The 14,136-nt window shown below is 27.7% G+C and overlaps 2 protein-coding genes across 2 annotated transcripts; both read left to right on the forward strand.

The window, feature by feature from the left end:
* Positions 1–578: 578 nt before the first annotated feature.
* LOC129606442 (proton-associated sugar transporter A-like) lies at positions 579–2,743 on the forward strand. The gene is made up of 6 exons (XM_055516776.1): positions 579–700; positions 776–1,616; positions 1,677–2,040; positions 2,106–2,232; positions 2,286–2,460; positions 2,519–2,743. Exons 1-6 carry the CDS (start codon positions 579–581, stop codon positions 2,741–2,743), a joined length of 1,854 nt encoding a protein of 617 aa, XP_055372751.1.
* A 4,844-nt stretch (positions 2,744–7,587) lies between these two features.
* On the forward strand, positions 7,588–13,320 carry LOC129606443 (sodium-dependent nutrient amino acid transporter 1-like). The gene is made up of 8 exons (XM_055516777.1): positions 7,588–7,777; positions 9,345–9,642; positions 9,724–10,021; positions 11,764–12,034; positions 12,099–12,202; positions 12,274–12,640; positions 12,719–12,995; positions 13,067–13,320. The coding sequence occupies exons 1-8, from the start codon at positions 7,667–7,669 to the stop codon at positions 13,318–13,320; spliced, it is 1,980 nt and encodes a 659-aa protein (XP_055372752.1). The 5' UTR covers positions 7,588–7,666.
* The last annotated feature ends 816 nt before the right edge of the window (positions 13,321–14,136 follow it).

Genomic DNA, 14,136 nt, shown 5'->3' on the forward strand with positions numbered 1-14,136 from the left:
TATGCTCTTTATTGTTTAATTCACATAATTATAAATAGAATTATGTATGTAAATATGGTTGAGTTTGAATAAGTTTGACAGCTATTACTGTTACAGTTACAAAATTTAAGAGGTGCAGGTTGAATTTGTACAACTTAAATGAAATTGAAATTTATTTTTTAATGAGAAAACCAAATAAATTAACAGCCACAATATTGCATAAACAAGTTAAAACAGACTATTTGATTTTCCAACAACTATAGAAATTCAATTTAAAACAGTCAAGGCCATTAAATATCGAAAAAAGTTTTTGGTACTTAACATATGAATTAATTTTACATATATGTGTTATGCTTTATGTTTTCAATGTATGGTACAATCACCTTTAGAAATTGACCTACTGTCATAAATTTTTACTTTATTGAGGTGAATTTAATAATGTTTGTTTATGAAACGCCATAAAATTTATAAGAGAAAAACATTTGGAAATATATTTTTTAAGACCAGGTTAGAAAAAGTTTTTTGTTTTTTTTTTAATAATACGTTTTATATGCACTTAACAAATTTTATTTAATAATTCTAATAATTTTATAGTAGAAATGGTTAGTGGAATTGCTGGAGCTGCTAAGAGCACACATAATGTCTCAATTGTTAATTATTTACTTAAAGTAAGGGAAGAATATGCCAGACAACAGCAAAAGGATTATTCCCATGTTTTTAAGTATTATTTTTTTAAAATATATTTTAGGTTATGTTAAATCGAATTTTTTTCTCTGTTTTAATTTGTTGTTGATAGAAAAAAATCCTATTTCGATTTAATGCGATTATCTTGTATTATAATTGGGATACAATTTGCTTATGCAGCAGAAACAGCTTTTGTATCTCCAATACTCTTAGAACTTGGAGTTGAATATAAACATATGACAATGGTATGGGCATTACCTCCATTTTTAGGTTTCTTTATGTCTCCATTTTTGGGATCAATTAGTGATCGCTGTAAACTATCAATAGGAAGAAGACGTCCATTAATAATAGGTTTATCGATGGCTTTGCTGCTTGGTTTATTATTGGTTCCGCATGGCGAACAAATAGGTGTATTATTAGGTGATACCGGATCCGATTATTCGGAGAACAAAATATTAAATATGACATTGAACTTCTCACAATTTGGTACTGCACAAGCTTTGCATGCATCAAAAAATTTTGATATAGTATCGAATTGTAAATTTGCTTTAATTTTTACAATTTTGGGTACTATCTTGTTGGATGTTAGTACAGATATCTGTCAGACACCATCTAGAGCATATTTACTTGATGTTTGTATACCGAACGATCATGCTGTTGCTTTGAGTATATTTTCTACAATGGCTGGTGTTGGTGCTTCATTAGGTTATGCTTTATGTGGTATAGATTGGGAATCAACTTCTTTTGGGAAATATTTTGGCGGAAATATTTTAACAGTATTCACTTTAGTTACAATACTTTTTATCATTTGTTTAGTAATAACAATAACCAGTTTTAGAGAAATCCCTCTGTCTTTGATTGAACAGGATCCAATGCTGAAACCACTAACGGCCTCAGCAATCCAGAAAGAAGTGGAGGAAGCAAAAAATGATGTTGTATATTATATCAGAGAAGTAAATTTTTGTTAAGTTTATTGGATAAATTAAAATTGAATTTATTATAACAATTTACAGATTAAGGGAATATCTTTTCAAAAACGTAAATCTGAATTAAGCGAATATTTGGGTGATTCTACAATAAGTTCTGGAACTTATAAGAAAAGAGACGATGAAGAATTCTTTGACACTAATATGAAGGAAAATCTGGTTGCAGCAATGTCATCTTCTTTTATTAATGAAAATGAAGAAATAACTGAAAATGAGGAAACGGAAACAAAAGCTTCGTTACTCGAATATTTAAAAAGTATTATAATTATGCCGAAATCCATGAGCATATTATGTCTAACAAATTTATTGGCTTGGATGGCATATCTTTGTTATTGTTTATATTTTACCGATTTTGTTGGAGAAGCAGTTTTCGGAGGAATTCCTTCGGTGAGTCAATTTAGATAAATTGATAATAAAGAAACATAAGATTCTTGTACAAAATAAAATGATAGGAAGATCCAGAATCTAAAAGTAATTTAGTTTACGAAGAGGGTGTACGATTTGGTTGCTGGGGTTTAACGATATGCGCGGCTGCATGTTCCATTCATTCAATATTTACAGAAAAGTTGATTAAATTGTTTAAGTAAGTTTTATTTTATTGTTAACTGCAAAGTAAAAAGCATACAATTTTTTTAGTTTAAAAAGATTTTACATTGGTACTATGTTGATTTATGTCAGTGGTATGTTTGTTCTCGCTTTATGGCCCACTAAAATTGGGGTTCTTGTGCTAAGTATTACTTCTGGTATGCAATATTCGACATTATTGACTGTTCCTTATATATTAGTAGCAAAATATCATGCTAGTAATTGTGTAAGTTTTTTTTTTAATTTTTGAATTCATATTTAAATTATGAATTTTCCCTTAAAAGTTTCAAGTAAGACGTGGTGAGAAAATTCTAATAAAGCAGGCAAGAGGTTTAGGGACAGATGTTGCAATTGTTTCAAGCATGGTATTTGTAGCACAACTATTAATCTCACTTGGCCTTGGGTCAACAGTTTCTCTATTGAATACAACGGCTGGAGTCCTTTATGCAGCTTCAGTTTTTTCTTTATTAGCATCTCTAACGGCATATTTTGTTTTGTATTTAGAATGAACGTGATATTTGATTTGAGTAATTAATTAACTTTTTCTTGCCAATAGTTGATTTTATTAAGTTTCAGGCTCTAAAAGTATCATTTTTAATTTTAGAAAGCAATATTTTAAATCTAACTCTTAATGAATGTGCGATGCACTGAAATACAAAATAAACCAAACCTCAAATAATGGAAAAAATCAAATGAATTAACTTAAAAAATTGCATATATATAGCAATATTAAATTGTATACAATTTAAAGTTTTGTAGTTTTTATGTTTACACAGTTTAACATAATTTTCTGGACTATGTAATATTCTATTTAATAAAACTTTCTTAGAAAACATGTATGGTATAATATAAATCTTATGGTGGTATCTAATAAAGTTTTTTTTTTAAATTTTGTTTAATGTTTTTATTTAAAAGTTGCACAACTATTTTCATTTGAATAATTTCCGAATACAGATTTTTTTTATATGATATTCTTAAAATCTTAATCTTAAAATAAATTTATGGCCGTCTATAATAAACTGTGAGAGCAATTAGCTTTCTTAATAGATTTGCCAAAATTTTGTTTAATACCTTGTACTCGTACCGCGTGCAAAAATTAGACACAAATAACATTGATTCAATTAGTTGTGTTTTGACTCTGGCTTAATTTAGCCAGGGTGTTTCTAAAATTATAATAATTTTTTGCAAATAGGACACGGAAAATTACTTATATACAATAAAATAAAAAAATGAATTATAACTCAACAACTAATTATATTTAATACCAACAATTTTTATGTTCGATCGATTCGACAGTGTTTGGATTAACATTAGCAATGGAAAATTTTAGAATTTAAGACATTGCTAATGTTAATTGAAAAAACAGTAAAATTAAGTTTAAGAGAATTTATAATACAGTAAGAAAAAATGCAAGAGAAAATAAGAAATTCGAAAATTACAAATTTACATAGATGTATACACATACAATCTTACATATAAATTTATTAAAATGAGTTAAACAGTATTAAAAAATATTAGAAAAAATGTAAAGTTACAATGAACTGTCGAAATCGATCCAAAAAAATTATAACAAAATGATTATTGCTAAATCAGGTATTAACAAGTTGTTCCAACAAACAATAATAATTCACTTTAGCAATGATTACAAGCAAAAGTATGATGAACTTTTCACAAAAATTATTTGAGTAATTTTTTGGAGGCAAGAACAATAAGAGATAACAATATTTAATTCTCGTTCGTTCATTAATATTTCTTTTCTACTAGATTTTTACCGACCGTATTGTGTAAACAATAGGTAGGTTATGTGATGGCAACAAATTTTGCATATCGAGTTTTCGGTGGGAACGTACTTCTCCATAGTAGGGAAGTGCAAATAAACTATTTTTAGCAACCTGTCGGTCTGTCGGTCTGTGTGTGCACGCGTGTATCTCAAGTTCGGCTGAACCGATTTTGATGAAATTTTATATGTAAGTTTATTTCCACCATGGCACGGATTGATCAACTTTTGGTATATATCAGGCCTCGGGAACTGCACTTTTTAGCGGGCCTGCTTTACATTTTTGAACATTTTGAAGAAAATATTCAACCGATTTACTTGAAATTTTATATATAAGCTCAGCTCGACCGTCCACGAATATTCCTATGTTTTGGAAGAAATCAGGCATCGTCAACTAGACGTTTACTAAGGGCCAAATATACATTTTTGTGTATATAAAGAGAAATAAGCAACCGATTTCATTGAAATTTAATATATGAATTATCCTCGTATTAAAACAATGAACATATAAATTTTTTGGAAAGAACAGGGCTCGAAAACTGATTTCCGGGCCGATTTTACATTTTTCACCATGTCTACGGAACGAATTGATGGAATATCTTGAATGATAATTGAGTTCTGGTTGTTACCGAAACTAACTGGCGAGCATTTCAGGGAATTCGCGTAGCACAAAGCGAAATTCTACTAAGAGCCAAATTAACATTTTTCTATGTATGTTAACTATAAGCTTACTAATGTTCTAAAAATTGGAAAGAAGTATTTAACAGACATTTTCATAATATTCTGTAACAATTTCATTTAACTAGACAATACACAATGCGGTCGGTTACGTGCTGACCACATCAGATTTTTTATTATTATCTGTAGACATTTTTGTTTTTTAATATTTTGATTTGATTCTTTTAAATTGTACAAGTTCTAGCTGCTAATAACTTGAAAATACGGGTTTGATAATGATTTTAAAAATATTCAGATAGAGTGGCATGTTTTCAATTTAAAGGCAAAACTTTTTTGTAAGCAAAATAAATTTGGAAACGGATCACAATATACTCGTATATTTATTGTTCGGTGCATCATAACTGAAATCGTTTTGGGTATAATAAGCGAAAAATATATTGAAAATACTTTGAAATAGTGAATTTATTTTAATTTTTGTAAACACTATCTTTTATTAAATAAAAATGTAAATGACGTTTTCTGTAAAAATTTCATAACATGAGTTAAAAAATATTTATTTAATAAGAAATCGGAAATGTATGCAAAATAGTTTTAAATAAATAAAATAAGTTTATGAAATCTATTTTGTTATTTTGTTATACTACAATATAACAATTTAAATGATTATAAAACAAATCTCAATGAATAATATGTGCTACCCCTACAATATTATATTTAATATTTTGTTGATATGTATAGAAGAAGATTAAGATTATTAATAAGTAAAGAAGATTATTCAAATTTATATAAAAATATTCGCCAAAAATTTATTTAAAAAATGAATTTAATTCTTTTTTAAAAGTGTGGTAAAAAGGAAATTTTAGTACATTTTAGAATTCTTATATGAGTCATAATATTGCACTCAAAATTAATGTACTCAGTTATTAGGTTGCAAAAATTGAATTAATTTCAAAGTCACAAGTTTTTGATGTTTTTATTTTGAAGTGTTAATAAAGCTGTTAATTAAAACTAACATTACTTTCTGAATTTTGTTAAAACAAAATAAAAAAACTAGATAGAAAAACTATAGTAAGATTTAGTAGAGTAAAAATTTAAAATACTAATTTGTTTTTTAGTATTTTATATTTGCAAAACTTAACATATAAACATGACTTCGAAATAAATGGCGACTAAGTTCATTCCAACTTTGGGGGGACCTGTTAAAAAAAAAGGCACCATATTTTTCCAGCATATAAATAAATGCTTATAACTTTGGAACCATGCGAAATAGACTAACCGTCCGGAGCTTGTTGAGGCGATTGATAGTTCTCTATTTTCGGCCTTACAATCTTAGCCATAGTTTTCGAGATAAAGCTCGTCAAAATCAGAATTCTTTTTTTTTTTTAACTTTCAGTTCATTAAAACATAAATTACTTCTAATGAATTTGTGATTCAACTAATATTTTTAGAGTTGTTTAACCAAATTTTGTAGTATCAAAAAAAAAACATACTTGCTCTACACAAAAATTTACTTGACTATTTATTTTATTTGTGCTCTAGTATACCGCAATAGAATTATTTTTCGTTGATTGATAATAATTTAAAGTCAGTTTAAAATCGTTAAAAAATTGCATATAATAAGGAGGCCTGTTTTAGTACACTTATTATCTTGACTTCAGTTGATAGTTTTCAATGTGAGATCAAAACAATACACATAATGTTAAAATTTTTGTTTTTAGTTTATTTACTTTTTCCATTACATCTGTTTACTAATTTGAACTGCTGTAAAATTCCACATTGTCACGATTAAATTAGTGAAAATTACATTTATGATGCATTAAATAACAACTGTATGTAATATTATAAATTGTAAAGTAATAGTAGTGTAAAAACATTTATAAATATATTCTAATAATATAATTAATGTAGAATTTGAGGTGGAATTCGTTATTGATTATTTTTGTTTTTTTTGTTACCGAATATTTATAATATAATTACATATAATTTTATTCTTTTGTTTATTGTTTTGATTTTTTTTCATAACCTACCCTCATGTTTATATTATTGTTCTTCATACAATTTATTTTTAATGCAACATTCACACATATTAAACTTGGCTATGCAGGCAGTATATGGTATTTGCCTATATTGATAAGATAATATATCATTTATGGCAATTACACTTAATTTAGACTAAATCAGAATTATGGGTTTCAAGTAAATCAAATTTAAAGATTTAAAATAATTTTTAAAAAATGTTTCAAAGGCTCTAATCAAAATCAAGTTCGTAGAATTTCAACTAATATATTTATCTATTATATATCATATCACAGATATCATATTTTTGAAAAGCTAAGATTTTGACCTTTTTTATACTTTAAATTCAACGTGCTAAAACTGCACGGATTGAACTAAATTTTGCTATATTTTCGATTTGGCTATGTAGAAATTAAATATCGTATTGACCAAATTTTCTGTGAATTCGACTTAGCTTGTGTTACCTTATTGCTAAGTGAAGTTGGAACACCTAAAAAATCATAACATTATTTTTAGTACATATTCTATTTTCTGTTTTAATTTCAACTAATAAATGTGCTAATAAAATAATAATATTGAATAATAAAACAAGTTTGAGTGATAATTTGTCATTATTTTGCTTTATTTTATTTTACCATAATAAAATGTTTTTGTTGTTTTATTTTATATTATTGTTATTTTGATTACAATTATTGTTATGCAAATAAAAATTGAAAAGAGAAATAAAGATAATAATTTTTATTTAGTTCAATTTTTTTTCCCTAAAAATTGTTATGTATACATAGTATATTTCAAAGGAAGTTATGTTTTTGAATATGGTTACATTTATTTTTCCTTAGTCTTTCTGAATATCTTGAAATAGTTAATGGGCATTGTAATTATTTTAAGCTCGGATGAAAATAGTTGCCTTTTTTCAATCACCAATTTATTTAGAATTTGCTTTGTGCTTTAAAAAATTAAAATGGAAACTTATGATAATCCTGGTTTCGTAAATGATGAAAATAATATGAGAAAGTTTACAGAAATTCCAACAACGTTTTTAAAACAAAACTCTGTCGGACCAACTGTAGAAGTAAGTATTCACTTTGAAATGTGATTTATTTTGAAATATACCTTAATAAGTGTTCAATTCCTTAAAGTTAGTTTTATGGTGATGCTTGGTTAAAAATAACTTAGGTCGTGTGAACTATGGTATATTTACGAATATCGCAATTTTTTGTGAAGTATTGAATTTAGTTAAGTTTTTTTATTTGTTCTTCTTTCTTTTCTGGTTATATGATTCTATTTTATTTACTTAAAATAAATTTCATTAAATCCTTTTTACTTATTACGCTTTTTTGTTTCAGCATTATATGACATAGTTACAATGATTGTTTTAGTAATTTGGTTGATAAATATAATATTGATAGTACATAATTTTAAGCTCTAACTAATAAAACGAAAATGAGAAAAATGTTTATAATTACTTTGAATGACTAAATGTAATCGATAGAAAATGATGAACTATTAAATTCGTACAGTAAAGGGCTCTTCTGAAATTCTACAACCTATTTACATGCTCTTAATTTTTTAATATCTCTTTTCAAATGTCCAGATTCTTCATTTTAGATATTTATATTTTAATAGGTTTACAAAAGGTTTTAGCTAAAATTTGAGACAAAGTAAAACTATATTTAATTGCATAATATGAGAGGTATTTTGTTATTAAAGACATTGACTAACTTAATAAAACAATGAATTGACAAAATTCTTTTGCCAACGTTGAATTCGCAAAGAGTCTTGTTTCTATAAAGTCAATCAAAAACTTAGTTTAACATTTTTTCAAAAATATATTATATATTAAATATTAGTTCAACTCTGTCTGTCAGTCCGTCCGTTCGTGGGTATGTTTATAAGACTTCTACACCCTTGAAGATAAAAATTGAAATTTCATAATAGTCTTTATACTAGAAACTTATTTTCGTAGCAAACGCAAAAAAATGGTGGCTAGCCTCTTCTACCGCGGTATACCATATTTAAACTTTAAAATTACAAAATGACCGTTAAAATTTACCGTTATCGAAATTCCTTTTTTTTGTAAATTTCTTTTTTCCTCTCAAGTTAACGTCTTCCGAAATTTGTAAAATTCGAATTTTTGGAATCTTACATTTTCGAAACTGTATACTTTTTCAAATTTTTATAAAAGCGGAAAGCTAATGATAAATGCCATGCCATTAAAAAATATAGCTACTTTTCTCAACTCACGCAATTAACCCTTAAATTTGATTATGTATTATGTTAATTTTTTTTCGTTTTATTTTAAATATTGCATCTTGATGTATGGAATCTTTGAAATATATTTATATATGAATGAAAGTAATTTTACATGTAGTACATTGTTATCTAGATTGTTTCAAAAGTAGTAGTTTCACTTTACTTTTGGTAGAGAAAAGTGCCACATTACAAACCATTGATTTGATCCGACTTTATTTATTTCAAAAACGGCAGATAGGGCATAATAAATGCACCCAAATATTTTTGAGAGTTCTCATAATAGTCTGAATACTAATTATCCATTATTTTATTTAGTAGATATTTAACACATTTTAACTTCACAATAGAGTAAATTTTACATTTATTTTTTTTTTTTATAATTTTAGGATGAAAATTGTAAATTACCCGACGAAACACTTAGACGTCACAAATTGCCACCGCAGCGAGATCTTTGGGGAAAGGATATAGAATTTTTGTTATCATGTATTGCAATGTCAGTTGGTTTGGGAAATGTTTGGCGTTTCCCATTTACAGCATTAGAAAATGGTGGCGGTGCATTCTTGATACCATATTTAATAGTATTATTTTTAGTTGGTAAGCCTATTTATTTCTTAGAAATGATTATTGGACAATTTTCAAGTCGTGGTGCTGCAAAAGTCTATGATTTATGCCCAGCAATGAGAGGTTTGTGTTGTTAAGCATTATACGTACGTATTTTTTGAATAAAAGTCAAATATTGTTAAATGCAATTTTATTCTTGGAAAGGTGTTGGAATTGGACAAGTAATAGCGATAACATTGCAATCTGGTTATTATGTATCAGTAATGGCCCTATGTTTAAGATATTTAGTAGCATCATTTAATAATGTACTACCATGGAGTGAGTGCAATGAAAAATGGGGTACAAATTGTATCGCATCTGGAAGTATAAGAAGTACTGGTTACGATTTGGGTGGAGTCGGTGTTAACTCATCTCTATATATTGATAACAGCACTAATTTTGATCATGAATTATTTATGGCTAATATTAGTTCAAGAAAAACATCTGGCGAATTATATTTTGTGTAAGTTTATTAACAAAAGTTGTGGATATTTCAAAGACCTTTTTTAACTACTGTACATAATACTTAATACATAACCATTTTTGTTAAATTTTTATGAAGATCTTTTCGACATCCTGCTTATCTTATTCTCATTATCTTAGTCCCAGCGGGCCCGATCCTGCTCATTTCAAATTTAGATCTAATCATGTTTTGAAATTTTTTTAACGAGTCGCGTTTTTAGAGTTCTTGAAACGCTATAATTGGTTTATTTTCGAAAACAAATGAAAAATTCTTGTTTTGAAACTATTTAAAATTTAATTATTTTCCCCCTAACAGAAAATTTTTTAAAATAAAGATGAGTTATTTTACATGAGGTTTCAGTATTTACCATATAATGAAATAGGCTAATTTCAGTGATAAGATTCTTTAACTGCGAAAAATTTGTTATTAATTTAAACTAAATTTGGCATTTGCAAGTTTTTTATACATATTCGCTATCTATATTTAGTACTGTTACATATAAAGACAATAATGAATGTAATTAAAAACCTTTCAAAAAAATGATAATTCAAAGTATTATTGTTGAGTACCAATAAATTTTTTTGTCGCGTATTGTGTATATTTGAAATATAGCTAATTTTATCTTATATATTATCGTTGAAAATTTTTACCGACCGTATTGTGTAGGTAGGTATGTGATGGCAAAAAATTTTGCATATCGAGTTTTCGGTGGGAATGCACTTCTCCATAGTAGGGAAGTGTAAGTAAACTATTTTTAGCAACCTGTCGGTCCGTCGGTCTGTCGGTCTGTCGGTCTGTCGGTCTGTCGGTCTGTCGGTCTGTGTGTGCACGCGTGTATCTCAAGTTCGGCTGAACCGATTTTGATGAAATTTTATATGTAAGTTTATTTCCACCATGGCACGGATTGATCAACATTTGGGATATATCAGGCCTCGGGAACTGCACTTTTTAGCGGGCCTGTTTTACATTTTTGACCATTTTAAAGAATATATTCAACCGATTTACTTGAAATTTTATATATAAGCTCAGCTCGACCGTCCGCGAAAATTCCTATGTTTTGGAAGAAATCAAGCATCGGCAACTAGACGTTTACTACGGGCCAAATACACATTTTTGTGCGTATAGAGAGAAATAATTGGCCGATTTCATTGAAATTTAATATTTGAATTCCTCGTATTAAAACAATGAACATATAAGTTTTTTGGAAAGATCAGGGCTCGAAAACTGATTTGCGGGCCGATTTTACATTTTCCACCATAGCTACGGAACGAATTGATGGAATTTCATGAAATTTAATATTCGAGCATTTCTGGGAATTCGGGTAGCACAAAGCGAAACTCTACTAAGAGCCAAATCTACATTTTTCTAGGTATGTTAACTATAAGCTTACTACTGTCCTAAAAATTGGAAAGAAGTATTTAAAAGACATTTTTATAATATTCCGTAACACTTTTACTTAACTAGACAATATACAATGCGGTCGGTTATGTGCTGACCACATCAGATTTTTTTTTATGGCTTTGTATAAGTATTTTTATATAGATCTATCTAATGTAGCATTTGTCATTATTCATTTGAAGTCATATAGTTAGAGGCGCTATTGACAAGTTTTTTTCACAAGGTTTCATGCCAACTAAACAAAAGCGTAACTGTAAAGTCTAGACTGTAACATGCTGCGAAGCAAAATAACGATTAATACTAAAGATCAATAATCATTAATTTAATTTGCCTTTCGATTTTAGAAAAGAAATATTACAAGAAGTCGATAATGTAAACGATGGTATTGGATTACCAAATTGGGAATTAGTCATATGTTTATTTGTTGCTTGGGTTATAAATTACATCATAATTATCAAGGGAGTGAAGAGCTCAGGAAAAGCTTCCTACTTTTTAGCAATTTTTCCATATATAGTTCTTATAATTTTATTGATAAGAGCTGTAACATTACCAGGATCAATAGATGGAATTGTTTATTTCATTAAACCACAATGGGATCAAATATTAAGCCCGAAGGTTTTTTAAATATAAATTTGATGATATTTTGTATTAAAAGTAATTTTCGTTTTAAACGTAACAGGTTTGGTACGCTGCTGTAACACAAGTATTTTTTTCATTAACTATTTGCTTTGGATGTGTAAACAATTATGCCTCGTACAATCGTTTTGATCATAACATATACAGGTATATATGTCTTTTGGCCTTAAATTATTTACACTTTAAAATATGGTAATTTTGTTTAAAAAAATCTTTAGGGATTCGACTATTGTCACTCTTTTGGACACGTTTACATCTTTATTAGCTGGATTTACAATTTTCGCTGTACTTGGAAATTTAGCTCATGAAGTCGGAACTGAAGATATTGGTAAAGTTGTTAAAGGTGGTGCGGGCTTAGCATTCATTTCGTATCCAGATGCAATTGCAAAATTTGATATTATTCCACAATTATTTTCTGTTTTATTTTTTGCCTTATTATTTGTTCTTGGTATTGGCAGTAATATTGGTATGGTTTCATGTATAGTTACAACGATTACAGATGCTTTTCCAAGATTACCGCAATGGGCTTGTTCATTAGGTGTTTGTTTAATGAATTTTTGTTTTGGATTAGTCTATGTTACACCGGTAATATTTTAATATTTGTTTATTTGTAAATATGTATACTGCAAATTGAAATTTTTTAATTCAGTGTTAACATTTTAGGGTGGTCAATTTATGTTAAATATTGTTGATTATTTTGGAGTTTCAATGAATGCATTAATCTTAGGCATTTTAGAATTATTATGTGTTGGGTGGTTTTATGGAGTAAATAATTTATGTGCAGATATAAAATTTATGATATCATTTAATCCTGGTGTTTTTTGGAGAATATGCTGGGGTTTGGTTACTCCAATTATAATGATGGCAATTTTAATATATTTTTTCGTTACATATCAACCAGTAACATATAAAGGTGTTTTGTATCCAAATTGGGCATATGGTATTCTTTTGAACTTATTTTAATTTATTTTTAAATTTCTTATAATATAAGCTCCAAATGTTTTTTTTTAGTGTTGGGAGGTCTTTTATGTGTAATTGCTGTATCTCAAGTACCAATATTTATGATATATGCTTATACAAAGCAAAGAGATAATACAGTTTTAGACAATATCAAGAAAATATTTAAACCAAAATCTGATTGGGGACCCATGGATCCAAAATTATATGATGATTATGTGAAATTAAATAAAAATGATGATATTGCAGAAAGTTTAAGATCTTCGAATAGATTTTTTGGATTTATTCAAAAGAATATATTCGGATAAATTATAATTTGTGGTTTTGTTTCGATTAATGATTTTTAATAATATGTAAACATTATTTAAAATTATTTGTTCTTCACTGCTATTACAATTTCATTTAATTACTGCTTATTAATATTTTGCCTAATATTTATTTTAGGTCTTATATTTGAGAGAATAAATAGAGTTGACCGTGTCAACTCTGTGATACCCGTACGAATCTGTTATCCCATGTGTCGTAGCTGATCATGGTGCAGAATATGACTTTAAGTTGCCGTATTACAATATTAATTTATGCAAAATTTATGTACTGTATTTTCAATAGTTTCTTAGATATGGCCAAACTACTATTGCAGTATGGCTATAGAGCAGCTATCACAAAGAGTCAAGAAATTTCAACGATTAATTACATATAACCGCCCTATTAATATATTAGTTTTCACGAAATTTCTATATTATAACTGGAATAATTTCTGAGATAACGCCAAATAATTTTGGAGTTTTATGACAGATATCATAAGTGCTTAAAAGATCTCCAAATAATTTTTCAATTTGTATGGCAGCTACCAGAAGAAGCCAAGCAATTTGAACGACTTTTATTAAACACATTTGCCTTATAAATATATTCGCTTATGTGAAATTACAATACCATAATATTTATAATTTCTGAGATATAGCCAAATAAATTTTGAAGTCCCATGGCAGCTACCCGAACTAGTACCTCAATCACATCCAAATTGAATCGGGTTTTAGCATTTAGTATAATAAATCGTTTGTGAAAATTTAATTAACTTAGCGCAATTAGGTTTTGAGTTATCGTTGGGACGGACGGACGGACAA

The sequence above is a fragment of the Condylostylus longicornis genome, unplaced genomic scaffold, assembly GCF_029603195.1.
Source record: "Condylostylus longicornis isolate FDR11 unplaced genomic scaffold, ASM2960319v2 ptg000018l, whole genome shotgun sequence".
Classification (NCBI taxonomy): domain Eukaryota; kingdom Metazoa; phylum Arthropoda; class Insecta; order Diptera; family Dolichopodidae; genus Condylostylus; species Condylostylus longicornis.

Bases quoted from the DNA above. Each gene is read 5' to 3' on its own strand.
- LOC129606442 (XM_055516776.1), top strand. From the start codon at position 579: ATGGTTAGTGGAATTGCTGGAGCTGCTAAGAGCACACATAATGTCTCA. The intron at 1,617-1,676 runs GTAAATTTTTGT...AACAATTTACAG, and splicing joins TTGTATATTATATCAGAGAA to ATTAAGGGAATATCTTTTCA. The intron at 2,233-2,285 runs GTAAGTTTTATT...CAATTTTTTTAG, and splicing joins AAGTTGATTAAATTGTTTAA to TTTAAAAAGATTTTACATTG.
- LOC129606443 (XM_055516777.1), top strand. From the start codon at position 7,667: ATGGAAACTTATGATAATCCTGGTTTCGTAAATGATGAAAATAATATG. The intron at 9,643-9,723 runs GTTTGTGTTGTT...ATTCTTGGAAAG, and splicing joins TTTATGCCCAGCAATGAGAG to GTGTTGGAATTGGACAAGTA. The intron at 12,203-12,273 runs GTATATATGTCT...AAAAATCTTTAG, and splicing joins TTTGATCATAACATATACAG to GGATTCGACTATTGTCACTC.